At 43.5% G+C, this 26918-nt stretch overlaps 1 protein-coding gene across 1 annotated transcript in view; it reads right to left on the reverse strand.

Moving 5' to 3' along the window:
• Arhgap20 (Rho GTPase activating protein 20) overlaps window positions 1–26918 on the reverse strand; it is an 81527-nt gene that overhangs the window by 31040 nt on the left and 23569 nt on the right. The window contains exons 3-4 of the mRNA XM_032885224.1: window positions 6316–6480; window positions 2981–3130 (exon numbers count right to left, since the gene is read on the reverse strand). Coding sequence (XP_032741115.1) covers window positions 2981–3130; window positions 6316–6480 — 315 coding nt within the window. The remainder of the gene's footprint in view (window positions 1–2980; window positions 3131–6315; window positions 6481–26918) is intronic.

A 26918-nucleotide genomic window follows, 5' to 3' on the forward strand; every position in this document is an offset into this window, starting at 1 on the left:
CATTGGGTTGTCTGGAACTGGAGTTAGAGGTAGTTGTAAACGGTCTGATGTGGCTGTTTGGAACTGAACTGGGATCCTCTGAGAGAGCAGCACGTATTCCTAACCACTGAGCCGTCCCTCCAGCTCCGTGAGATTGTCTGGATTCAGTTACATAAAATCTTGATTTAGAAGAAAGAGTTCTAGCACCCATATTTTGAACTCAAAAGTCCCCTTGTACCCTGTTTCTGACCTTGATTCTCAGGATCCTGCTTCCCAGTGGTACAAGAGGGGTGTTGTCCCTTTGGGCAATTAGTGTAAATGTTACAATAAAGTATGAACTACTTTGTGTGTCTCCTTTCACACTGATATCTGCTTATTTCTACAGAGATGGTGAGGTTTTGTGAGTTTAAGTTACTTGGCACCAGCACAAGTCCATTTTTCAAGTGTGTGTGTGTGTGTGTGTGTGTGTGTGTTTTAAAGAGGTTAAATCATTTGCTGGTTATTTAGTTTTTCGTACAACCAGAAAATAGCAGGATACTGAATCAGGAGAGGCTGTGACTGTCTCGGGGGTCCCCATAACATTCCGTAAAGGGGGGCTAGTTTTATATCCTACAGCACAAACCATACTAAATGGCAATTTGGGGTCTCCGTCGTGCAGAGAATATTTTCAGTTATATCTGGTCCCATGTTTCTAGTAGAACCATTTTGTAAGAAACCCAGTCTTTGGTCCTCGCCCAGTCAGGACTGTGATACCTGTGGTCATGGCAGTCCATTTTCCTAATGGTTGAGGCAATGAGCTCCGAAAGATGGAAATTTTGAGTATGTTCTGTGTGTGACATAAAATTGTGAGTCTGTGGAACTGTTTGAGGCTGGAACATCACTGGGATAAGTTCAAAGAAAAACAGTATGTAGTTCTTCATCTGTGTACGTGAGCACAGTGTGACTCCTCAGAGTTTGGGTACGTGTGATTGGTATGTGTGTGTACTCTGTTCCTCAACCAATAAAATCTCAGTTGTGAAAGAGTAAAATCAATCAATCAAACAAACTACCACCACCACCACCACCACCACCACCACCACCACCACCACCACCACCACCACCACCACCACCACCACCAACAACAACAACAACAACAAACCAGGAACCCACCGAGTGCTGGTGCCGGCTGGGGCCTTCTTTCAAGACCTAATGCCTCCCCCAAGTCTCCGGGCTCCCCAGAACCCACGGGTTGTTCCTATTCTGCTCTGAATTTTAAGCAGTTATCTACAGAGTAGCCTGTCTGTTAAGACTGCATTTTTTTATACCATAGGCAGGCCTCCTCAATAATTCATTTTTTTTGAAAGATACTTAACTCGGAAAAACTGTTTCCTAAAACGTTACACCGAGAACAGTAAGTTCCTGAAGCTGCCTGTAGTTGCGTCTCCTGCACTGATGTCCTCACAGTCACAGCCCAGCTGTAGAACCAGGAAATGCTGCCATTTACTGACCACCAAAACCTTGACCTTTTCTTTCAGATTTCATCAATTCTTTGGAAATAACCTTTTTTTTTTCCTGTTCTAGAATCCAACTCAGGGCCACATAGGGCCTTTAGGGGCTGTCTCTCCTTAGGGAAGGTCTACAGTAGTTTCTTAGTCTGTTTTCCTTTGGCAGATTTGAGGAGGAGTGGCTAGGGAGTCTATGGGCTTTCCTTGGATTTGACAGATGTTTATGATGAGAGCTGTGGTTTTTTTTTCTTTTGGTGTGTATGTGTGTGTATGAATAAATGCCATAGAGGTGAATTGCTCTTATCAAAGTATGTTAGACGTGCATGACATTTACATGACATTACTGGGGGATATTAACCTTCATCAAGTGGTTAAAGAACCATGCTTCCCCCAAGCAAAATGGTCCCACATTTCATCCCTCCTATGAAGTGTGGAGATTCCTGGTAACGCATGGTCACCCCCATGTGTGAAATTACTTCCTTTTACCAAGCAGATTAAACACTGGGGATGGACGTTATCTTTAGAGATCTGTCCTGGAAAGGAAGAAAGGCAGAGAATGAAACATGTGCTTCTTCTGTTAACAGGTCCTGCATGAGGTCCTCAGTGCACGGTAGTGCACCGACCGCATGGCCCGGCACAGCCCGGCATGCCTGCTCCTGATTTACAGGAAGCAGAAACCTGTGGAAAGGTTTAGCAGTGTAGCTTCGAAATGATGCTTGGAGTAGACTGGTGCTTTCTGTGCATGCGATGGACACTGAGATCTTCAAAGTGAAAGCCCAAACTAGAGTTGGTGTACAGCCCTCCAGAATCACTGAGGCAGGCCGTCAAATAACCATGTCAGGCCAAAAGACACACTCTGCATGCATACATTTTCTAAACACATACCAGCCTCAGGATGAGTCTTAGAAAGCTCATCTATACCCTTTAACACAATAAATACGCTTCTGACTACCATATCTCTATAGATAGACAGAACTTAGCAGAGTACTTTGACACATCATCTGTGAAAACAGAAAGCTATTGTTACTTTAAGTGAGTGTAAACAAGTTATCTAACATTATTCAAAACAACCCCATATTTAAACTTTACTGTGCTACTTTATTGACAGTGAAGGTGCTTCTTTTTTTCCTTTTGTGGTTTGAAAAGACTGATCAACTTAAAGTTTCAATATTTCAAACAAACTCCTACCCATTAAAAACAGGAGGGTCTCTGGACGGGCTACCCAATTCTACTTCCACAATCTCTTCAATTATTTTTCTACCAATTGTTTTCATAAACCTTTTTTTTTTAAACCACTGGCTAGCCCAAGGTGAACTGCCCTTCTAATCCCCAACATTTATCACTAACTGTTATGTGTTTTAATCAACGCCTTCAGATGAAAAGTCAGTCATCTGAAGGTTTTGATGGGCAAAGTAGGAATTGCTCAGTGCATAATCACGGCAGAATATTTTCCTTAAACATTAGGCTTGAAATTGGCAAACTCTTGGACATAGACATTGTTAACAGTAAACCCTTACCTGAAAGTGGCCACGAAGTTCACTGTGGGCCAGCCCAGGACAAAGGACTTCAGAGCGTTTGTGTTGCCTTCCCCGACTTCATCCACACAGCTAGCTGTCCACATGTCGGCCAGCTTTACTTTATTCTTTATCTTAAAATTGTTGTTATATCTAGCGAGACAGAAACCAAAACAGGTGCTCTTGTTATTTTGTTTCTTGAGCTTTATAGGAGGTTCTGTGTTTGTCATGAGAAGGCAGTTTCTACTCATGTGGGCGAAGAAAGTCTTATTGTTCCTGTCTTCGGTATTCGAGTCACCAGATTACACCATAGCCGCTTATCCAGGCCTTTGAAACATTGGGGCAGGCCTTGTTCTCATGCCCGCATCAAAGGCAGAAAATATCTATAAACTGACCCTTTCCATAGGTGGAGTACTACACTGGGATCAAAATCCAACTTAAATTTATTTTTGTGATTAAAATATCAGTAACTAGCTTACTTTCAAAATTGCTTCAATGTATATACATAAAGACGTGATCTGGAAGATGCTATGTATTTCCATGTTAGGAGATACCGAGAATGAGCCTAGAGTGAGAGGAATTTATGATAAGCTTTCAATAGAATGGTTGCTAAGACTTTGTGGCTTCTGATTACTTTACATTTCACTTCTTAAGAGTTCCCCTCCCCAATCCTTTTCTAGTAGAGTCTTGAAAACACTGAAAAACTGTAACCTAAAAACAGAACCTAAACTAGAGAAGAGCAGCAGCCAAACAAACAAAAACAGAGGAGAGGGCTGACACAGACAGTGGTCAGCTCTGGAGACTGAGATGCTAAGTTTGTAAGTGGCCTGCGACTGCGTCTGCGAATTTCTTCCTAGTCATCCTTAGACCCTTGACACGGAAGCACAATCTATTTTAACGTAAGTGATATATTTAATACTCAAGATAGATCTGAGACTTAAGCAGGTAGATGGCAGTGAGAACTATGAAGGGAATGCCCAGGGATGGATCTCCTAGCCCAGGGGAATGGATCTCCTAGCATTCAGAACCATTTGGGAACATAAAAGCTGCAATGAAATCAAAGATACAGCACAGGGACAAACCCCCCTCCCCAAAGCCATCTACTACAGAGGTTACAGAGCTCAAGTGAGATTTATACTGGTCTTTCCGGGACTTCAAAGGAGTGATGTGAAAGGGGAACTAAACACTAAGGGCTGCACTCAGTTATATCAGCAGAGGAAGTCATCTGGCTACCACCCTGCCCTTCCTGCAAGGGCGAAGAGTGACAGAGTAGCCATAGGTTTCCCACAGCGGGGAGCTCACGTAGAGGCTCAGCCAATGACTATCTTCATAATATTGGAGCATCACTTCCAATATCACTGAGGGAAATAACTCAAAGTGGTTCTGAAACTTAAAGCCTTTGCATTACTTGCTAACGGGTGCTATCAAGTGCTCTACTCTTCCTGCCACAAGGGCAACTTGGGTACCCCTAAGGTATAAACCCAACATCCCCAATATATCTATAACCTTAACCTTAGCTGTCCTTTCCCCCAGGGGAAGCCCTCATTGTCTCCTCCCAGACCCACTATAGCAGCCTCTTGTCTATCACCTTGCTTCTGCTCTTGCTTTCCCTGCAACCCACTCCTTATGATGAGTAAATATTTTAAAAATATGTACGACAATTATGGCACTCCTCAATTGAATCTCAAGATTAAATTCCAAACTTTCTGGTGCAGCTAAGGGATTCCAACCTTCCAGAGGGTCCCCCAATGCTCTCTGCTTCCTGATACACTACTGTGAAGTCCCCTTTCAAACCAGGCCCAGGTTGATCTGTGTAGCCAGGAGCCCAGGTTGAAAATGACGGTGTTCTGAGAGTTGACTTTTCACTGGGAAGGAGGCTGTGAGAAGTACTATTTGAAGGAGAGCAAGCGAAGGGAAATGGATGCCTCTGGCCAATAGCCAGGGAGAGACTCATGCTGCTAGCTTGCAAGTGGATCCCCCAGTCAAGCCTCGGGTTAGGAGGGCTGTAGGGCCAGAGCTACCCCAAAATACTCCTGAGTCCTGATTCAAACTGGGCAAAATGCTGGCAGTTTTAAACTGCTGTGTTTTGCAGGACTTTGTTACTTATTTACTTAGTTCATCCTCTCGAGGTCTTTAATGGTTCGCTGCTTTTCTTCTTTTAATAATCTCCACCCCAACTATGTGCACAACACACCCCCTTACCTTTTACTTCCTACTCGAGCACCTGAGTTTTGCTCTGAGTGTTCAGAACTATCAACTCTTCATACACACATAAGGATGCGAGCTCACATCCCTTCCTGTAAAAGTGGAGGCTTTCAAGGATTAGACCCATTACATTCTTCACTGTCCCTTCCATGGATCAAACTCGAACCTAAATTAACACTCTAAAGAAACAACTTAAAAAAAAAAACCAAGCTCCTCATTTAAGCTATCAGCATAGGCCCTGCAGAATTGGCTCAGTGGTTAAGAATGCTACCCACTGTTCCGGAGGACCCAGCCTCAACTCCCAGCACCAACGCATTAGCTCACAACCTTTTAACTCCAGTTAGGGGTTGGGGGTGTGGTGGTGGGGGGTGTCTGACACCATCTCCTGGCTTTCATGGCAAAAACATCCATATACAAACAAACACGAATAAAGCTTTTAAAAGATACCAGCCTGGGATCCATCCCATATACAGACAGATGCCAAGCCCAGACACTATTGCCTGTGCCAAGAAGCATTTGCTGACAGGAGCCTGGTAGAGCTGTCTCCTGAGAGGCTCTGCCAGAGCCTGACAAATACAGAGGCGGATGCTCACAGCCAACCATTGGACTGAGCACAGGAACCCCAATGGAGGAGTTAGAGAAAGGACTGAAGGAGCTGAAGGGGTTTGCAGCCCCATGGGAAGAACAACAATATCAACCAACCAGACCCCCCTGAGCTCCCAGGGACTACCCCACCAACCAATGAGTACACATGGAGGGACCCATGGCTCCAGCCACATATATAGCAGAGAGATGGCAATGTCTGGCATCAATGGGAGGAGAGGCCCTTGGTCCTGTGTAGGCTCAATGCCCCAGTGTAGGGGAATGTCAGGGTGGTGAGGTGGGAGTGGGTGGGTGGATGGGTGGGTGGGGGAACACCCTCATAGAAGAAGGGGGAGGGGGAATAGGATAGGGGAGGGTTCCAGAGGGGAAACTGGGAAAAGAGATAACATGTGAAATGTAAATACCTAAAATATCCAATAAAAAAAAGATACTAGCCACTTAATGGAGCTCAGACCAAGTGGAGAATGTGGTCTCCGTTAGAGAAAATTCACGTTTATGATGATTACTCGCAGCGCATACAATTTACTCACTTGATTTTGGCTGAGACAAACAGATCGTTGAATAGGAAAAGATGCCTCTCCTGCCTCTGCAGGCCTCGTTTAAGTTCCACTGGACCATCAATCAGCAGAGTCCTACTGGAGCACATGAACGACGACAGAAATGCACACGTGTCAATGCTGGCAGAATGGCTGTCTCTGAAAGAGACCACATGGAGGGAAGCTGTCAGTCAAATGCACATCCTCAGCACAGGTTTCTACAGCCACAGCAGACAGTTGTTCATGAATGTAGAACCCAAGGGCTTTCTTTTCCCCCTTAAAGCAGCGGCTCAGTGTCTCTTCTGGTCTCACCGATGATTCTGTACACTGCAATCTCTTAGAACTTAGTTATGAAAAAAGAATCTTAAAACAAAATTGAAACTATCTTCCTAATAAATCCCCATCAATTGATATTTTATCACACTGGTTCCTCATGTCCCTAAGCCGACTGTCTTTCTCAGGATTCATTAGTCCATTTCCTTCCTGACATTTTGGTATTAACTGCTTTGGACCGTGGGTGTCACTAACCAGACCCCAATGTTTACTTAGCAGTTGTCTCCTAATTAAACTCACGCCACAATGACATGCACAAGGCCAAATCTCCAGTGCGTATACCATAAGTTTTGACGAGTGCATTCGCCTGTGAAACCTGAACTCCTAAACCATGACACAGACAATCATTCCAGAAAAAGGCCATCTTCTCAGTCACTATGTGTGTGTGTGTGTATGGTGTGTGTAGTATGTGTAGTATGTGTGTGTAGTGTGTGTGTGTTTGTGTGTATGTGTGTGGTGTATATGTGTGTAGTATGTGTATATGTGTGTAGTATGTGTGTATGTGCAGTGTGTATGCTGTGTATAGTATGTGTGGTGTGTATGTGAATGTGGGGTGTGTGTGTGTGTGTGTGTGTGTATGTGCAAGGAATGCAAAGTATGTATGTGAAAGTATGAAGTCAAACTGTTTTTCAGGAGATGTCCGCTTGTGATGTTTTTTGTTTGTTTTGTTGCTGTTGAGATAGGGTCTCCCACTGAAAACTGGGCCCAGCCTGACCTGGGAGCCTACCCATCAGGCTATGTGGCCAGCAAGCTCTAGAATCCTCCTGTGGACACGTCCTCCGTGCTGGGATTCCAAGCATGCAACATCATGCCCAGCCCTTTACAGTGGTGCTGAGGATCAGACCGAGTCCTCGTGTCTGTGTGACAAGCTCTGTACTGACTGAGCTCCTTCTATAGCCCTTGCATTTTATTCACTTAAATTCATTAGCATTTACAATATGCACAGTGCACGACCATTATCACTATCTAATTATTAAAGATGTATTCCACCCCAAAAGGAAAGCCTGCAGGTCTTTTTTTTTGTTGTTGTTGGATATTTATTTACATTTCAAATGTTATCCTCTTTCCTGGTTTCTCGTCCATAATTCCTCTACCCCACATCCCCTTCCCCTTTCTTTTATGAGGATGCCCCCCCCAACCACCCACCCCTTCCTGCCTCCCAGCCCTGACATTCCCCTACAGTGTGTGTGTGTGTGTTCCAGTCTTGGTAGGACCAAGGGCTTCTCCTTCCACTGATGCCCAACAAGGCCGTCCTCTGCTACATATGTAGCTGGAGCCATGGGTCTGTCCACGTGTACTCTTTGGGTGGTGGTTTAGTCCCAGGGAGCTCTGGTTGGTTAGTATTGTTGCTCTTCAATCCTTTCTCTGACTCCTCCATTTCTCTGACACATTCCATTTTAAGAAGGACTGAAACATCTGCACTTTGAACTCCATGTGGTCTGTGCATTGTATCTTGGGTAATTTGAGCTTTTGGCCCTAAGCCAAAAGGTCTTAAGCATTGGCTTCTAAGCAGGCCTGTCCCCTGCCCCTCATGGACCTGCCTACTTTGATACATCATACCGGATTATATGTGTTCTCTTCTGTCTCCCTGGTTGGGTTAGTATAAGAGTATCAAGGTTCGTTCTGTAGCTTGTCTCCATGCTTTCTATTGCTACATGTTACACTGTGTGGATACACTTCGGAAGTCATTGTAGCTGAGGGGTACTTTGGGTGTTTGAACCTATGGCTACTGTGACTGATGCTGTCAGGAAAATGTCTGCTCTCAGTGGTAAGTATACGGACAACCAGAAGCACTGGATTACAAGGCAATTCCATATTTAACTTATTGAAGAACCATCAGACTTCACCACAGTCACTTTCCCACTCTACACCCTACCACCAGTGATGGATGATAGCCTCTCTCTAAGGGTATTCTACACACACACACACACACACACACACACACACACACACACACACACACACACACACACACACCCAAGGCCCCATAACCACTCCTACAGTTTGTAACGCCTCAACTGAACTCTACTTTCTCGCTGACTCCATTCCTCAATCTGCAGTTCACGTTTCCATCAAACTGAAGCTTCCAAATGCATGGTGCCAGTGCCCTTGGACTGTAAACTGTCTAATCAGTAAGCTTAACTTGGTTACAACATGCCTGCTTACAACTCTCGACATCATCTTTCAGTGGTCTCCCTGCTGAGCTTTTCCAAATAAATTAGGCAGGAAATAATTTGAAGCAAAAGAATGCAGCCATTGAAATGAGGCTACAGAGTCACTACTGCTACCCATCCACATCGTCCAGCAATGAAACTCAATCTATGGTGTATCTGTGACCACTGTGAACATTTCAGCAATGAAACAAAACCTAGAAATCGAGTCTAAAGCATTTATGTCTCACTGATGGGTAAGCAAGCAGGTGCTGAGGCCTCTGCATATGTATCACTGCATATGTATCACTGCATATGTATCACTGCATATGTATCACTGCATATGTATTACTGGAATATGTATCACTGGAATGTGTATCACTGCATAAGAATCACACTCAAATTACTAAATAATATATATATATATATGTATATATATATATATTCCAAATTAACTAGATACCATAATGAACAGAGAAACGCCCTGGATGGTGGGGACAGAACCTAGTGATAATGCTAAGATCATGATAAAAGTGAACTCAAGAGCTTTGAAGGACAGATGATACAGTGTTGGGATAAACGGAATGAGCAGAGCCTTTAAGAGCAAGAAATACACAAAGGAGCACTACAATCTGCAAAACACTGATCAGAGCAGATAGTATCTATATATTACAGTCACCAACATATCACATATGGAGCACATTAATAATTAGATGATATGAATATCCAAAATGAAGGAACACAGACAAGTAAAAGAGAGTGGCAAGATGGAAGAAGGACATGAGGGACAGATGGATGCCCATAAACAGTTATACTAATAGACCTCCCCCCGCCACACACACACAAACAGAATTTCCTTAAGAACAAAGCACATAACTTCTTCACAGCCTTGACAAAGAAGTGGTCTAACAACATCAACTTAGAGTTTAAGGCACTTAGGAGACATCAGAGACAGAAGAAGCTTTTGTGATTGGTCCCTCTAACGCAGCCAGTCTCAACTTTCCTAATGGTGAGACCCTTTAACACAGTTCTTCCTGCTGTGGCCACCCCCATGCATAACATCATTTCATTGCGACGATGTAACTATAATTTGTCGACTGTTACAAACTGTAAATATCTGTTTTCCAATGCTCTTAGGGGACCCCAGTGAAAGGGTCGTTCCACCTCCAAAGGGATCCTGATGCACCAACCGAGAACTGCTGCTGATCCAAAGACTCAAACCACAGAATATATTCAAAGACAGCCCACTTAACAGAAAGAAACATGGGCTTCAGAACTTCAAATGAGACAGTAATTTTACAAGAAGAGTTGTATTGCAAAATGAAAGGATGACAAGAAGCAAGTCAGCCTCAGGAGAGGACCAGAGGAAACGCCAAACTGAGTCCATTACTTTTATGTGGCCTGTGGACTTCAAAATACCATCTATCCCCATGATGAACTAAGATTAATTTCAGTCACACTGAATCAGAGACTACCAAACATATTCAAGCTACTTAGGCAATTTCTCTATGTACTGATTAGTATGATGGGGCCACATGCTAGAACGTCTGCTGATAGAGCAATAAAGCCAGGAGCTCATGTGCTGACTAGATTCGATATGTGGATTCGATATATTCGATTCCGATATGTGGGCAGATTGGCTCAGGTAACAGCTACATCATGAGTGACACATGGGAAGGAAGAAAGCAATGACAGTTCATTCAGTCATTCTGTCTGTAACTTACGGATACCCTAAATTTAAAAATGCCACCCAATAACTTCTTTTTCTTTTGAGGCAGGCTGGCTATGCTATGTTGCCCAGGCTGACCTTGAACTCCCCGACTCCAGTGACCGTCTTGCCTCAGTCTCCCAAGTTGCTAGGATGGGAAGTGTGTACTTCTGTGTCCAGCTAAGACCCTCTAACTAGAAGATTAAGGAATACAAATTACAACATCTTCAAGGTGGTATGTTACTGGCAGTGAGGGGACTGTTTATGATGTCCAGGTCCCTTACAGTAAAATGTCCACACTTAGTTAACAGGTAAATAGGTCAAGTCAATTAGCTGGATGCTTATGAAAGAAAAAGGCTGGCGATAAAGAAGTTTTCCCTACTTCCCTGCCCAAGTCTCTCATAGCACCTCTCAGGGTAAGGAGGAACCTCCTAGAGAACACCGTTGTCTTCATGGTTTTGCTTTGTAGTTTTAGGTCCCTGAACAAAAATGGTTATATGGAAAATTCCAGAGATAAATAGTTCCTGAGTTTAAGCCACACACCATCTTAAGTAGCATCATAAGACTTGACTCTGTCCATACTATGTATCTTTAGTCCCTTTGACTTCCTTTTCAGACCAATGTCAGAAAAAATCAGAGCAGTGTTCAAGTAACCTTGTGTAGTAGCCTGATGCTGTACCACACCGATACAGTATCATTTCACAATGTCACAAGATCTGTAAGGACAGCAGGAAGGACATTTTGAAAGACTGCGTTCACATGGCTTCTATTATAATGTACCATTGTAATTATTTTGTAATTACTTCAGTGGCTGTTGCTAACATCTTGCTGTACCTAAATTGACCTTTACCCTAAATGTAACTTAGTGAATTATACAGTAGTAGAGTATGTGGATAGCATGTGATCTGGTGGTAGCTGGAGGGAGGAATTGGGGACGGATGTGATATAGAGACATTGGATTCAGGTGTTAAATTATCCAAGGACAATGAAAAATTAAAAAAAAAATCATACAATACAGCCAAGTTGGTTTCATTCTATGAGCGCACAGTTGGTTCAAATCATCAAATCAATAAATGTAATATACACTATTAATAAAGACATAAATCACCTGATCATCCTGACAGATGCATAAGATTCTGGAAAGGCTCAACAGTCCTTCAGGATAAGAGTTCTGAAGAAACCAAGAATAGATGGAATATATCTCAACACAATAAAAGCTAAATATGATAAAACCAGGCCAGCAGCCATTGTTTTACTAAATGGTGAAAAACTGAGATCATTTTCCCACAAATCTAGAATTAAGTAAAGGTCATCACCACATTTGATTTTTATTCAATATATACAGTGCTTGATTCTTACACAGAATGACAAGAAAACAGAAAGATATAAAAATGACAAAAACTGCATAGGATGTGGTTCTATTCTCAAAAGAGCCGTGGCCTTCATAGAAGTTTTGGATGTGGTAAATACTTCAATAAGGTTGTAGGATGCCAAGATTCACGTACAATAACAAACCTGGTAAGAACAATATCAACAAAAAGCCTAACTGGGGAGATGAGCGACTTCTCCAAGGAAAACTGCAATGTGCTCAAAGAAGAAATATTAACAGTACTAGCTGAGGGGAAAGACTTCCAGTACCAGAATTACCACTATGAATATGGTGTGTGCTCACAAGGGTAATATACAGAATCAATATAATGTACATTAAAATTCCAGTGGCATTCTTAGCAGAACTAGAAAAAAAACAATGTTAACATTTGTTATGATAACACAAAAGACTGTAGAAATATTAGCAGAAAGAACACAGATGTGGCTGCTCGGAACTAAACTGGGGTCTTCTGCAACAGCTGATTAAACACCCTTAACTACACAGTCATTTCTCCAGCCTCCAGATCTCAAACTTTTTAAGAATTATTTCTGGCTATCAGTCATGAGGAACCATCCTATTAAAATCGTCATTCTCGAAATGATCTTCCTCATGCTGGAATTATGAAGAGTTTAGTCACAGTGACCTCACCTCACAATGTTAACTATCAGGTGATCTAGCTTCTATCTTACTCAACTTTCAAAAATGTCAATAGGACGAGAATAACAAAATACGCTAATGATTGTGGCTGCATATTAAAGTGTGAAACCCACAGGTTAAAGGCTAGACAAAAATAACAGTTTTCCACAGTAACTCATCACAGAGATGATAGCATTCTCTTAAGGCAGAAAGGCACACATCGCATCTGTGCGGGCAGAACCGAGCAAACACACGCGTGGGTCTTGTTTATGCCCAGGCTCTGAACATGTTAGGACAATGCCATCAGACACTTTCTCTGTCTGTATCGCTCAGATCCTAAAGCATAAAGCAGTGCCACCCTCCACATGCACATACACAGGCACAGACACACATACACAGAGAGGGGTGGATGTGAAAATCCAGGATCACAGATAAAGTAACCATGGCCTTTGAGTTAGGCTTATTTTGCTTAATTAATGATTTCCAGCTGTGCCTGTTTAATTTCCCCGCTGTTGTCATGAGCTCACTTTTTTCTTCACAGTGGAGTGAACTCCACTGTGCGTGTGTAGCACGTTTTCCTAATCCATGCCTCTGCTGAATGGACATCCAGCTTGGTTCCCTCTCTTCTTAGCTATTGCAAAAGCACAGCAACAAATATGGATGTGCGGTAGGGCTTCGAGTCCTTTGGGAACATAAGCAGGAGTGGAAGAGATGGGTTATATGTTGTGGTGGGCTGAGAATAGCTCCAATAGGCTCGTATGTTTGAATCAATCTCTCTCTCTCCTCCCTCCCTCCCTCTCTTCCCCATCTCTCTCCTGGTTATGTTGAAATAAGAGCTCTCAGCGACTGCTCCAGCATCATTCCTACCTGCTGCCATGCTCCCTACAGCGATGATCATGGACTCTAACGCTCTAAAACTGTAAGCCCAAATAATCTCCTTCTTCAATAAGTTGCCTTGGTCATGGTGTCTTAGCTCGGTAACAGGAAAGTAACTAAGATACGTGGTAATTGTGTTTTAGGTTTGTTTTGGTTTTGTTCCTTTTGTTTGATAAACTCCAAGCTTCGTGGCTGCTTCAGTTTAAATTCCCACCAGCAGTGAGTCAGGGGTTGACTAGAAATAAGATGTATTTCTAACCTATCAATTAATGATTAGCTGTGGAGTCTGGGCTGGGCAGGGTTGGGAGAACTATATGTGCTGTATAACTGGGTTGTTTTTGGAGAGGAACATTAATGTGAGCTCCATGAAGCCAGTGGGATGTTTTTTGGGTTTTGCTGTTGTTGTTTTTGTCTCCATTCACCTAAAAGTATTAGATGAGAGAAAACACACACACTGTCTGCTAAATCAATTATAATTATTTATATTTATGTTCTTCTAGTCTTATAAAAGCCTGTGTGTGTGTGTGTGTGTGTGTGTGTGTGTGTGTGTGTGTGTGTGTGAGAGAGAGAGAGAGAGAGAGAGAGAGAGAGAGAGAGAGAGAGAGAGAGAGGAGAGAGAGAGAGATCGCTGGAAGCAGATTTCTGCCTTGGAAGCAGGCAGAAATCATCAGAGTTGATGACCAAAGATGCAAGTCCGAGAGTGGGTGTCGTCTATTCTGTCTGGTGCCTGGTGCCTGGTACACGTGGAACTCTGGGATTGCCCATCAGATGACTGAAGGAGGAGATCTTCCTCAACCACCCTAACCTATTCACCCTCTAACAGACCCCTTTTAACTTCTATCAGACACCACTGTCTAATATGCTAATTTATTTGGACACACTCTCCCTGCTAGAATGCATCGTCCACCAAAAGCAGAAACCTTACAGTTCTAGTCCAAAAACTACCTGATTCATAATTGTCACTAAAATCTTTGTTAAGCATCTTTAGTCATAAGGGAAATGCAAATCAAAACAACCCTGAGATTTCACCTCACACCAGTGAGAATGGCTAAGATCAAAAACTCAGGTGACAGCAGATGCTGGCGAGGATGCGGAGAAAGAGGAACACTCCTCCATTGTTGGTGGGATTGCAGACTGGTACAACCATTCTGGAAATTAGTCTAGAGGTTCCTCAGAAAACTGGACATTGAACTACCTGAGGACCCAGCTATACCTCTCTTGGACATATACCCAAAAGATGCCCCAACATATAACAAAGACACGTGCTCCACTATGTTCATAGCAGCCTTATTTATAATAGCCAGAAGATGGAAAGAACCTAGATGCCCTTCAACAGAGGAATAGATACAGAAAATGTTGTACATCTACACAATGGAATATTACTCAGCTATCAAAAACAATGACTTTGTGAAATTCATAGGCAAATGGATGGAACTGGAAAATATCATCCTGAGTGAGGTAACCCAATCACAGAAAAACACACATGGTATGCACTCATTGATAAGTGGCTATTAGCCCAAATGCTTGAATTACCCTAGATGCACAGAACACATGAAACTCAAGAGGGATGACCAAAATGCGAATGCTTCACTCCTTCTTTAAAAGGGGAACAAGAATACCCTTGGCAGGGAATAGGGAGGCAAAGTTTAGAACAGAGGCAGAAGGAACACCCATTCAGAGCCTGCCCCACATGTGGCCCATACATATACAGCCACCCAATTAGATAAGATGGATGAAGCAAAGAAGTGCAGGCTGACAGGAACCAGATGTAGATCTCTCTTGAGAGACACAGCCACAATACAGCAAATACATAGGCGAATGCCAGCAGCAAACCACTGAACTGAGATCGGGACCCCTGTTGAAGGATTCAGAGAAAGGAGTGGAAGAGCTTGAAGGGGCTTGAGACCCCATCTGAACAACAGTGCCAAGCAACCAGAGCTTCCAGGGACTAAGCCACTACCCAAAGACTATACATGGACTGACCCTGAACTCCAACCTCATAGGTAGAAATGAATAGCCTAGTAAGGGCACCAGGGGAAGGGGAACCCTTTGGTTCTTGCCAAGAATGAACCACCTAGGGAACATGATTGTTGGGGGGGGGGTGGTAATGGGGGGAGGATGGGGGGGGGAACACACATATAGAAGGGGGGGGGGGTGTTGGCCCGGAAACCGGGAAAGGGAATAACAATCGAAATGTAAATAAGAAATACTCAAGTTAATAAAGAAAAAAAATCTTTGTTAAGTAAATGAACGACTGCCAGCCATTGTACTTTAGAGGATGAACGAGTCAGATGAAACTGTCCTCTTGGGACTGACAGTATAGGAAGGCACAGCATACAGTATAGTTGGGCAGATCTGATCCAGAAATCTGGAATCTGAAGTACTCTCGCGTCTACAAGTTTTTGAGCGCTGCCAAACTGGTGTCGAAACGAGAAATTTCACCCCTGACCTCTCGTGACAGGCAGCAGCAGAGTTCAGAAGGGCAAAAGCCATCTTACAATCACCTTCTACCTGATATGTACAAGGTGTGCATGAAATTTAAGTGAGCTTTGTCTTTAGAGCTACGGCCTGGCCTCAAACATCTGATTATCTCAAAGTCTCAAATCTACAATTTTCAAGCTCTGAAAATCTAAAAACGGTTTTTCCCACCTCAAGAATTTCAGACAGACAAAACTCAACCTGCTTTAGAAAGAGACAGTTGAGGACCATGTATACAGAAAGCTTCCTCATGCCCTATTTTTCCCCCAAGGATTTTAGTTTGCCAGAGTAACTATATATCTCATTTCCTGTGCCAGCCACCTGTGTCATCCAATGAAGGCTTCACGTACACAATGTCAGAAGGACAGAAGCTGTTAATTTTCCTTCTACCTGAGAACCACAGATGGAGCCTCTTAAAATACTGGGTGTGTTCACTTTTCCTGGTGGTTTTGATTCAGAATGGGGTAGCTCACCACCAGGGGCACAAGGCTGCCAGGTGATGCTTCTGCTGCTCCTGGACGCTCACTATTGTTGTTCGCCGTGACTGATAAGTCAGAAGAGAGCCCTGTCGTGATTCCCAGACACAGCTGTGAGAGCAGAAGTGAGGAAGCACATCAAGTCAAGGGTGAAGAACGAGGACGGCGCGCCCTCTGGGCAGCGTTCCACAGGGCTTGGGTCTCCAGGCCTGACTTGGGATGAGTGGGAAGTGTCAGCTGGTCAGCCTTTTTCTTCATACCACACCTGCTGCATCTCAGTGGCGGGGAGCCCACATATCAAGTTCACCTGCAGCGGCTTTTTATGCAACTCCTACACAAAGATGGGGCTGCCAATTCAGAGTGCAGTCTTTTGGGACAAATATCCTGACCGCCCTCTAGCTCTTGGACCTGATAGAGTTTACCCACATTTTCAATGACCTAGAAAGCAAACAAAAACTATTGCTATTTGCTGTATGAACGACGTGTTGCTTGATCACACAGTTCTCTTGGCCATCTACGTATTTATGTCTACGTATGAGATAAATAAGCACTCAATGTCTCACCCTTACATCACCCACTCAGGAAAACAAAGGGCGGTGAAGAAATCTTCAATACCTTAGAAAAGGTCTTTCCAGTTACAAAGAATATCAGATCCTTGCATTCCGGGGCTCATCTCTGTATTTTCAAGGGGCCTCTTTGCATACTAGGTAGAAAGTTTGAAGTCTATTCTTTTCTATGTCCACAGAAGGTTACTGTTGCTGTGACGAAACACCGTGACCAAAGGCAAGTTGGAAGGACAAGGTTTGTTTGGCTTATACCTCAACATCACAGTCTATCACTGAACAAAGACAGGACAGGAGCTCAAACAGGACAGGGACATGAAGGCAAGAGCTAATGCAGAGGCCATGGAGGGGTGCTGCTTACTGGCTTGCTCCTCATGGTTTGCTCAGCCTGCTTTCTTATAGAACCCAGGGCCCAGGGATGGCACCTCCCACAGTGAGCTGAACCTTCTCCCCTCAATGACTAAGAAAATGTCTTACAGGCTTGCCCTGCAGGCTGATCTTACAGAGGTATTTTCTCAATTGAGACTTCCTCCTCTCCGCTGACTCTAGCTTGAGTCGAGCTGACGTAAAACCATGCAGCACTACTGTCAATAGTGCGGCACTGGTAGTCGGAATTTAAGCCCTGACTCTGTTATTTAAGAGCTGTGCACTTTAACCTTTAAACTCTATGGGCTGAATGCTTTCTGTGTGCAGATGAGAATAATTAAAGAATATTTATTGTCTCCTGAGGTTAAAATAAAGAAAATGTGTTCACAGAATGTGGCACATAAGGAAGGCGCACGAAGTTAAGTTATTCACACTGAAATTCAAAATCTCGCCCCATCAACAGGAAATTTGGTTAAGTGTTACAATATCAATTATAGATTGGAAATTGCGAAGGGGGAAAAACCACCTTAATAAAGCCTATGAGGTCCCCTTGGCCAGGTCAGACAACCTGAAATTAACAATGAGTCCTGAAGTTATATGGTATAAACGTATACCACATTGTCTATAAAACGGTTTTTAGACTGGGGGTTATACTGGAGATCTGCTTCAGATCTGTGGTGTTCAGACACACGAGCGGCTCCAACACAGATATGTCCGGGCACACGCTTACGACTCAGCCATCCCACTACAAAGTTAGCCCATCTTCCCAGTGTTTGCTGGAGGTCAAGACACAGACTTGACCTTCTTCTCACTCTCCCATCTCCGTCTCTTTTTTCTTTTAATAAAAACCAGACCATTCCTAAGTCCAAAAAGAATCAGTCCATTTTAGTGCCCAGGTGCACAAACATAACCCTAAACTCATTTTTATACAATAAACAAAAAACACGTGTTTATCCAAGATGTGAGGGGGCAAACCCTGGGATAAAATCAGCAGTTTGACAAGAAATTCATACTCAGAATTTAACTGAAAAAGACCTGTTAAAGACAGTGAGTGGAGTTTGCAAACTTAGTGAATCTTACTTCTTACTGCCATTATCATATGCAAATGTTACCTGGAGACAGGGTATTCAGCTTAAAAACAATTCAGGTAGCATTTTCATAATCGATGTGTATGAAATACCTTATAAATAAAATAACAACATAGCCCGGCATTAATTTTATAAATGTGACTATAAGTTTCAGAGATAATAAATGGACAAGACAATATTATGGGGAAATACATGGCCATGTGACTGACAACTCAGAGGAAATGGAAAAATTCCTTAATATAACACACTACGGCTTACTGAAAAAGGAATGATGCAAATATTTTGATACAGAAACTTAACATCATCACAGATTCTCATAACGCACATACATGTAAACCAGACTTCCAGGCCCAAGCAGCTTCAAAGATGAATCCAAACATTTAAGATACTATCTCCTATATAAACTCAAGAGGAAAGAATATTTCCCAAGTTATTCACAAAATCTAGTATTACCTTGGTATCAAAGCCAAAGACACTACAGGTCACAAAACAAGAACCATTTTTCTTTTAGAAATACAGACCTAAAGACACTAAAAATACCCTTCAAATTGAATTCAACAGTAAGCCACAAAAAATGACATAATATCATGATATAGTACACTTTGATCAAGAATATAGGCTTGCTTTCACATGAAATCAATGTAACCTACACAGTAATGAAAGGAAAAATTAAAATTAAATGACCATTCTTACGGTGATGCTTAAAATGTATTTGATAGAACCGAACATTCACAACCAGCCATTTTAAGAAGGGCAGAGATGCTCTCTCTCTCTCCTCTTACCTCCTGGGAGATGTCTGCTGATATCAGTCTCTCTGCTGAACTGCAGATTCTGACTAGAGAGATCAGAATCCAAGAAGGAGACAGAGAACATTCAGATCAGACCAAGCAGCACAGGGTTCTGTGCATGGGTGGCATAGTTGATCTATGTAGAGTCCCATGGAAGCCACAAGAAATAACTCAAGCTAATAAGTGAATGTAGAAATTCAGAAGGCCAACATAAAAAGCCAAGTACATTTCTGCATATAGACGATAAACATCCAAAAATGAAACGGCAATGCTACTTTTCCCCTACAGTACTGTCAGTGAAAAGCTGTCACTATTGTCTCAGCACCAGTCTTATTGGAGTTGCCAATCAGATTAACACATCCACATGGATAGTCTTAGGGCCTGAAATAACCAGAAATAATGGGGGAGAACCCACAACAGTGAAGTTGAGAGACTCCCACACCTGGAGTTAAAAAGGCTTCAGAGCTCTTATTACTGGGGTAGTATGGTTTGAGTAGTACTGAGTACAGAAGGAGGTCTGTCTGGGACACAGCAACATGACTGTGTGACCAAGAAGGAAGGAAACTGAGTAGGGGAAAGTCTTGATGGCAGTTATTGGATGACAATAAACTCAAATACTGACCCTCATTGTATATGACACACAGAAATGACCCGAAGTGGACCACATTCCTAAATGTAAATGTTTCTAAAATAAGGCATGAGAGGGTATCTTGACCTTAGGTCTAGCAAGCAAGCAAACAAACAAACACACAAAACACACAAAATACACACACACACACACACACACACACACACACACACTACAATACGAACACAGCACAAGGTATAAAAAGAAACAAGTGCTAAGCTGGACTTCATTAAAATTTAAAATCTGGCTCTTTTAAAGACAGTGTTATGAGGGAGGGGCAAAATCACCAGCTCTATGTTTAGAGGGAAAAAAAAATCACAAAGCATATGCGGGGGTGGGGGGGAAGCTTAGCATACAGAGAACTGCACGGAAATCTGAAAACAGTCTACCAGCATTGAATCATGGGTAATAATGGTTCACAACTCCACAAGGTCTTAAAATGGGGATGGTGTGAGGGGGGAACTTAATCTATAGTAATTCAGTGGCCATTATACTGGATGGAACAGAACAGAACATTTAACACTTAAAACTCAACAACAATCCAAACAGCTCAATGGAAATCAAAAATCAAGATACGTGAACTACCACTCTATCAGAGAAGATTCAGATATTAAATGAGCTGATGGGAAGATGCTCGACAGCATCAGCAACAAACAGATCACAACTAAACCAAAGGAGAAAACACGGCACGACACACAAAACATTAAAAAGCTGGACCATACCCAGCGCTGACAGGGTGTGTGTGTGTGTGTGTGGGTGTGTGCGTGTGTGTGTGTGTGTGTGGGTGTGTATGTGTGTGTGTGTGCATGTGTGTGCGTGTGTGTGTGTGCGTGCATGTGTAGTGTGTGTATCTGTGGGAATACGTTCATGCCAGGAGAAGCAAATGGAGGTCAGAGTATAGTTTTCTGAAATTAGTTCTCTTCTACCATGTGGTTTCCCGGGATCAAACCCGGGTTGGCAGCCTTGGTGGCAAGGGCCTTTACCCACAAAGCTGTTTTGCAGGCCCAAGTGCAACTTCTTTGGAAAATAACTTAACAGTTTAACATACATCTAACTTACAATCCAGATATTACACTTGTAGATACCTACTTAAAAATGAAAGCACTGGAATGCAAGAACATGTAAATACTGACATACGGAAATGCAAGGCAACTTTAACTGGCTGTGTGCTGGAAATGCCTCTCCCTCCTATCTACCAGCAAGTTAAAAAGGGGTAAGTGAAGACAAACCCAGACTCCAATATTATTCCATAGTAAAAAGCAGTACAGAACATTTATCAATGTCTCAAAATAAAATCGAAGCTCTGTGACATCACGCCGATCACGGATTGTCGGCATGTGGGTGGAGGAACTACGAGAGGATGGGTACAAAGGCGCACACCCAGCCTTTGGAGGTCACCTGTCTGTCCGTTATCTGACTGTGGGGTTGGCTTCATGCCTCTACAGCAAATTAAAAATTCATCATGTTGCAGGTATGTGTGCTTTAGTAAATAGAGCTATTTAACAAGTCTTAACAACAAAAAACCACCGATAAAGCACACAGCAGAGCAGAGAAGGGACAGCAGCAAAGCTAAACCTTGCTTCTTAGAAAATACAAACAAAACAATGCCTTTGGCTAAACAAAGAGGACGGGAAATTATCAACATCAGGAAGGAAAAGGTCACAGCGACAGTTCTGGCACACTTTAAAAACATCAAGGCATATTTTGCTTCAAAAATAAAATATTATGATTAAATCGACGTCAAGGATGAAACGGACACATCCCTCCAAAGGCAAAAACCGACTCAGAGAAAGAACCGAGTTCTTAAATGATTCTGCACATTAACTATTCAGGAAATTAATGAAATGATTTAAGACATTTTCAGACAAGCGAACACAATGCTCAAACAACAGCACTGATCAACAGTAGCATTTCCCTACACCCTCAGAAAGAGGAGGTGGCTTCTTTCCCTCCTTGGGGGGCCACCGCCACAGGGCTAATACTGCGTGGCTTTTTCTCAGCTGCCCCCAAATCGAGTGGTCAGAGAAAAGCATGAGATCGAGTGAGCGAGTGAGAATGGGCATCCATCTCTACAACCTCATGCAGGAGGCCATCTTCCCTCTGCTAAAGCTACTGGTGATCCAGTGCAGTTCTGATGCAACGAAGAAACCAGAAGAGCCCATGACTGCCAAGGGGCAGAAGTCACCAGGGGAGGGACGCTGCAGGAGCTGGCTGACAGAAACAGACCAGCGAGCCCACAGGAACCGACGTTCGGCTGGAAGGTTCCTACGCATTTCTCAGTAGTACAGCACGCGCTCAGATGTTTTAAGAGGTGCCCAAATGTATTACAGGACATGGGTTAAATAAAAACAATTTTATACATGCGGGTGAAACACTTCTCATAAAATTTTAAAATGTTAAAAAACGTTTATATATAAAGTGAGAGAGATGCAAAACCAGCCATACCATTTCTATCCTATACATTACTGAGTTAGTGTGTGTGTGTGTGTGTGTGTGTGTGTGTGTGTGTGTGTGTGTGTGTGTGTGTACACGGGCACGCATTTGCACATGAGCACACACCGACACATGTGAGTGTGGAGACCAGAGGCGGATGCTGGCTATCTTCCTCAAGTGTCCTTCACCCGCCTTACTTTTGAGACAAGGTCTCTCACTGCATCCAGAGCTCGACAAGACGACTCAGCTATGAGAGCTGGCTGGCACCCACCAGGACTGGTGTGTCCCCACCTCCCCAGGATTACAGATGTACTGCGCTGAGTACGACTTGCAAAGGAGGCCCTTTACCAACTGAGCTACCTCCCCAGCCAATCAAACCCAAACGAGGTACATGTGCCTGCTACCCCAGTGCTGCAGGGGTGTGTGTGTGTGTGTGTGTGTGTGTGTGTGTGTGTGTGTGTGTGTGTGTATGTATGAATGAGAGAGAGAGAGAGAGAGGGTGGTGAGGAGGGAGGAAAGGGAGGGGGACAGGGAATCACAGGGAGCCTAGTCCCAGGTACAGTGAGAGAACCGTCTCAAGGGAATATGACTAAGAGCAATAGACCTGGATCCTTAGTGTCCTCTTCTGGTCTTCACTTCTATCCATAGGTGTGTGCACGCATCTTCCTGCATGCATCACACACACACACACAAACACACACACACACACACACACACACACACACACAGAGAGAGAGAGAGAGAGAGAGAGAGAGAGAGAGAGAGAGAGAGGAAACAGAGGGACAGACACAGCTACACACAAAGACAGAGATAGAGACACAGACACACAAACATGCACACACAGAGGGAGACAGAGACATACACAGACACACACACACACACACACACACACACATAGACAAAGATAGAGAGACACAGACACACAAACATGCAGACACAGAGGGAGACAGAAACATACACAGACACACATACACATAGACAAAGATAGAGAGACACAGACACACAAGCATGCACACACACACAGATTGATTGATTTTCTTTGAAACAGGGTCTCACTATACAGCCTTTACTGGCCTACAGCATGCACACTATGCAGCCCAGGCTGGCCTGGAACTCAAACTCAAACTCAAACTCCTGCTTTTACATCCTGAGAGCTGAAATCAAAGGGGTGTGTGTGTGTGTGTGTGTGTGTGTGTGTGTGTGTGTGTGTGTGTGTGTGTGTGTCTACATTTGGCAACCGAGAAAATTTAAAACTCGTAGAACTGGAGGTGCGTTAGAAAGAACATGGAGGAGTCAGCTTCCTCTAAGGCCCAGTTCTTCTACGTAACTGATGAGGAGGAAAAGCTCCCAGGTACAGAAAGAATATGTCATTCTACCAACAGTGAGGCAGGGCACTAGAATCTATTAGCTGAGTCTTCTTACAGTAAGAACAGCGAACAGGAGAACCGACATCATTGACCCCTAAAATGTAGGACTACTGGGAGCCAGGCCAACCCGAGAGTTTCTCAGAGGCACGATGAACAGCCAAAGGGGATTCTAGTTCTGAGTCCTTGCCCAGGAGCAGACTTGGCAAGATCTGGTCTGTGGCTGAGGCCAGGGCCTTCAAGATTTGGCCCCAAGGACCCCCTGTGCTTTCTCCCCCGAAGGGCCATGGTTATCAGCTGTGTGTGAGGTATCCTGAGTTCTCATTGCCAATGTGGTTTGACTTAGCTTACTGTTGACTGTGGCCACTTTCCCCCTAGACATGTATATAAGATGCTGTATTTCTTAATAAACTTGCTGGGCAGAGGCCCATGGTTTATGTAAAACGTCCAGGTCTCAGCTTCCTGCCTCCTTTGTTTTCTCATCCCTGGTCCTCCCCTTCGACACCTTGCTATTTGGGACCCTTGCTCACTAGGGTTCAGGTCGGAGGACACGATAAATAGTCAAGCATTAGATCAACACGCAGTCAACTACTCAAGAACTTTCCTTCTTCCCATGGGTTCTTCCCAGTACTGATCATTCCCTTCTCAGGCAGTCAGGCTGTTACTTGGATAGGCAAGGAAGGGATTATGCATTTAATCCAGCTAATGTTTATGTACTGAACACATGGGCTTTTAAGGGTTGAAAACATGGGCCTGTCACTTGGTCAAATTGGAAAGACAAGATCTACACCTAGATCACTGAGATGCTAAGGCACCATGTGACTAGGGACCAAAGGGCTTATCTATAGTTATTAAATATATAAATATAAATATAAAGTATGTTTAACAAAAGCTTACACCACAGCTGTAATGTGTAAATTGTATTATAATTGCTATTTTAGTAGATTAGCCCACTTTTACAGACTAGGAAAATAAGGCCCAAAGAGGAGAAATAGCTTGCCAACATTCCCACAGCTTGTAAGAAGACACAGCCAAGTGTATAATAGTGGCCTAAGAGTTCATTTGCTTTTAACTTATACTATTAAGCCTCTCAAGTGTGGCAAGTAATGTTTTGGGCATCCTTTTGCTCATGGTTCTAAAGGAAAAAGAAATCAATCATAAAATGCCAAAAGTACCCTGGGAAACTTTAGCTTTCAGTTTTACAGGGTAAAGAAGCGACCAGCCCAATACAGCAATGACACCCTAGGGCAGCCCGCTATCCCCGTGGATAAGACAAGAAAGGGTAACTCAGCATCCACTAGGGAGGTGGTGGTACTCTGCATGAGGCAGTGCTCCACACGAGGCAGTGCTCCCGAGACCGTGCTCCGCAGGCACCAAGAAGGAAGATAAGACAGAGTTGTAACTGCAGTGGACAAATCAAGTCCAGCAGGAATGAAGACATCGAGTGGATGTGCCATTAGCAAGAACAAAATTAGACTAGATCAACCCTGCCCATGTCCACTCGAACAAGTAAGTCCTTCTAAGGATCCCCCAGATTATGCCACAAGAAACAGCACACTGCACCAGGAACAGACCTGTCCGATCATGTCTGAAGAGAGAGTGTTGACTGGGGAGACTCGTCCCAACAGCATGATTGAAAAGGAGGTGGTGAGTTTGCAGCCCTCTACTTCTCGACTGCAGATGCACTCTGACCCGCCAGTTTCTCTTTCTAAGGACCCCTCTCTCTGCCTTAGCCTTTATTGTTTCTTCCCATTTGCCACATTTGTGTTTGGCTTCCGGTTTCCATAGCTCCTGACATTCTTAAAAACAAAACAAAGCAAACATGTGCACCTATGGCAATGGGAATTTACATTCCTTCTGGAAGTTTCCTGGCTGTGTCCCAGGACTTCTAGTAGGTTTGCTATCATCTTGGTTTGCTTTCAGAAGTTTTAGTATTTCCTCCTGGATATCTTCAGCGACTCGCTCTTTACTCAAAGTGTACTGTTTAGTCTCCAACAAGCTGTGTAGTGTGTGTGTGTGTGTGTGTGTGTGTGTGTGTGTGTGTGTGTGTGTGCGCGCGCGCGAGCACGTGTTTTGCTTACTGAAGACTTCTAGTTTTATTCTATGACGTTCTGATAAGATACAAGGAATTTCTTTAACTTGTTTGTATTAGTTGAAGATTGCTTTTGCGATCTTCAACGTCACTACTCCAGAGAAGGTTCCGTGGGCCACTGGTGAGGATGTGTATTCCCTCACTGCTAAGAGAAGATTCTCCAGCCGTGTGTGCGATGCAGTCCATCTATGGCATGGTAGCTCTGGAGTGTTCAGCTTTAGTTTAGAAGACTGATGTAAATATGAGAGCTGGTTAGAGAAGTTCCTCACTGTTACCACCCCGGGGCCTCGCTGGCCTCTCTCGCTTTTCAGTGTTTCTTTTAGAAAACTGGGAGTGCTGACATGATGTGAAAAATGTTAAAAACTGCTTATGTGCACTCTTGCTGAATCGTTCCCATGTGGTGCACGCCTTTAACCCCAGCACTTGGGAGGCAGAGACTGGTGGATCTCTAAGTTCAAACGCCTGGTCTACAGATGGAATTCCAGAACAGCCAGGGTGACACAGGGTGACCCTGTCTCAAACAAACAAACAAACAAACAAACAAACAAACAAACAATGTGGTGGCCTTCTTTGCCATCACTGATCCATGACTGAGGCGCCCACTTACCAACTGTGACAGCTGCCACGTCAGCTTGTTCATGGCTTTAATTTACTCACTAGACTGACTTTCATCCAGAAAGGTGTGATTCTTGGAGATGAGAGAGTGACATCCTGCCTTTTGATCTAATTAGTTACTGTGTGCCTTCTGACTGATGGATTACTGCTATTTGCACTCAACACCACTACTGAGAGGGCTCTGCTGTTTCCTACAGCTTCTGTGCCTTGTGTTCTGGTTGGATTAGCAACAATTCTCTTCTTCCCTACCTGTTAGCACCAGGGCTTTCTGGTTCACTGCGCCGAATGGATGAATCTTTCCTGGCGCTCCTCTAACATTCCTCTTGTGAAATGTTTGTTTTCCTATGGATAATGCTGTCTTTGCTCTTCTGTGTACAGTATTGCTTTAAGTGTTTTCTGCAGCATTGCCTTGGCTGTGATAAGTTACCTTGGTCTATATTTACCTTCTGTTCCATTTCCACTTCCTCTCAATTTTAAGGAATAACCTTGCTGGATATAGAGGTCTTAGCTGAGGGTCACTTTCGGGGCGTGAACCAATGCTTCTCTGGTGAGGGATAACACTGACGAGAGGTTTTGTTTTCTTTCTGCCATCTCTGCCTTTGAATATGACTTGGCATTTTTCCTTTATAGCTTT

This window comes from Rattus rattus, chromosome 14, assembly GCF_011064425.1.
Source record: "Rattus rattus isolate New Zealand chromosome 14, Rrattus_CSIRO_v1, whole genome shotgun sequence".
In the NCBI taxonomy this organism is placed as follows: Eukaryota; Metazoa; Chordata; class Mammalia; order Rodentia; family Muridae; genus Rattus; species Rattus rattus.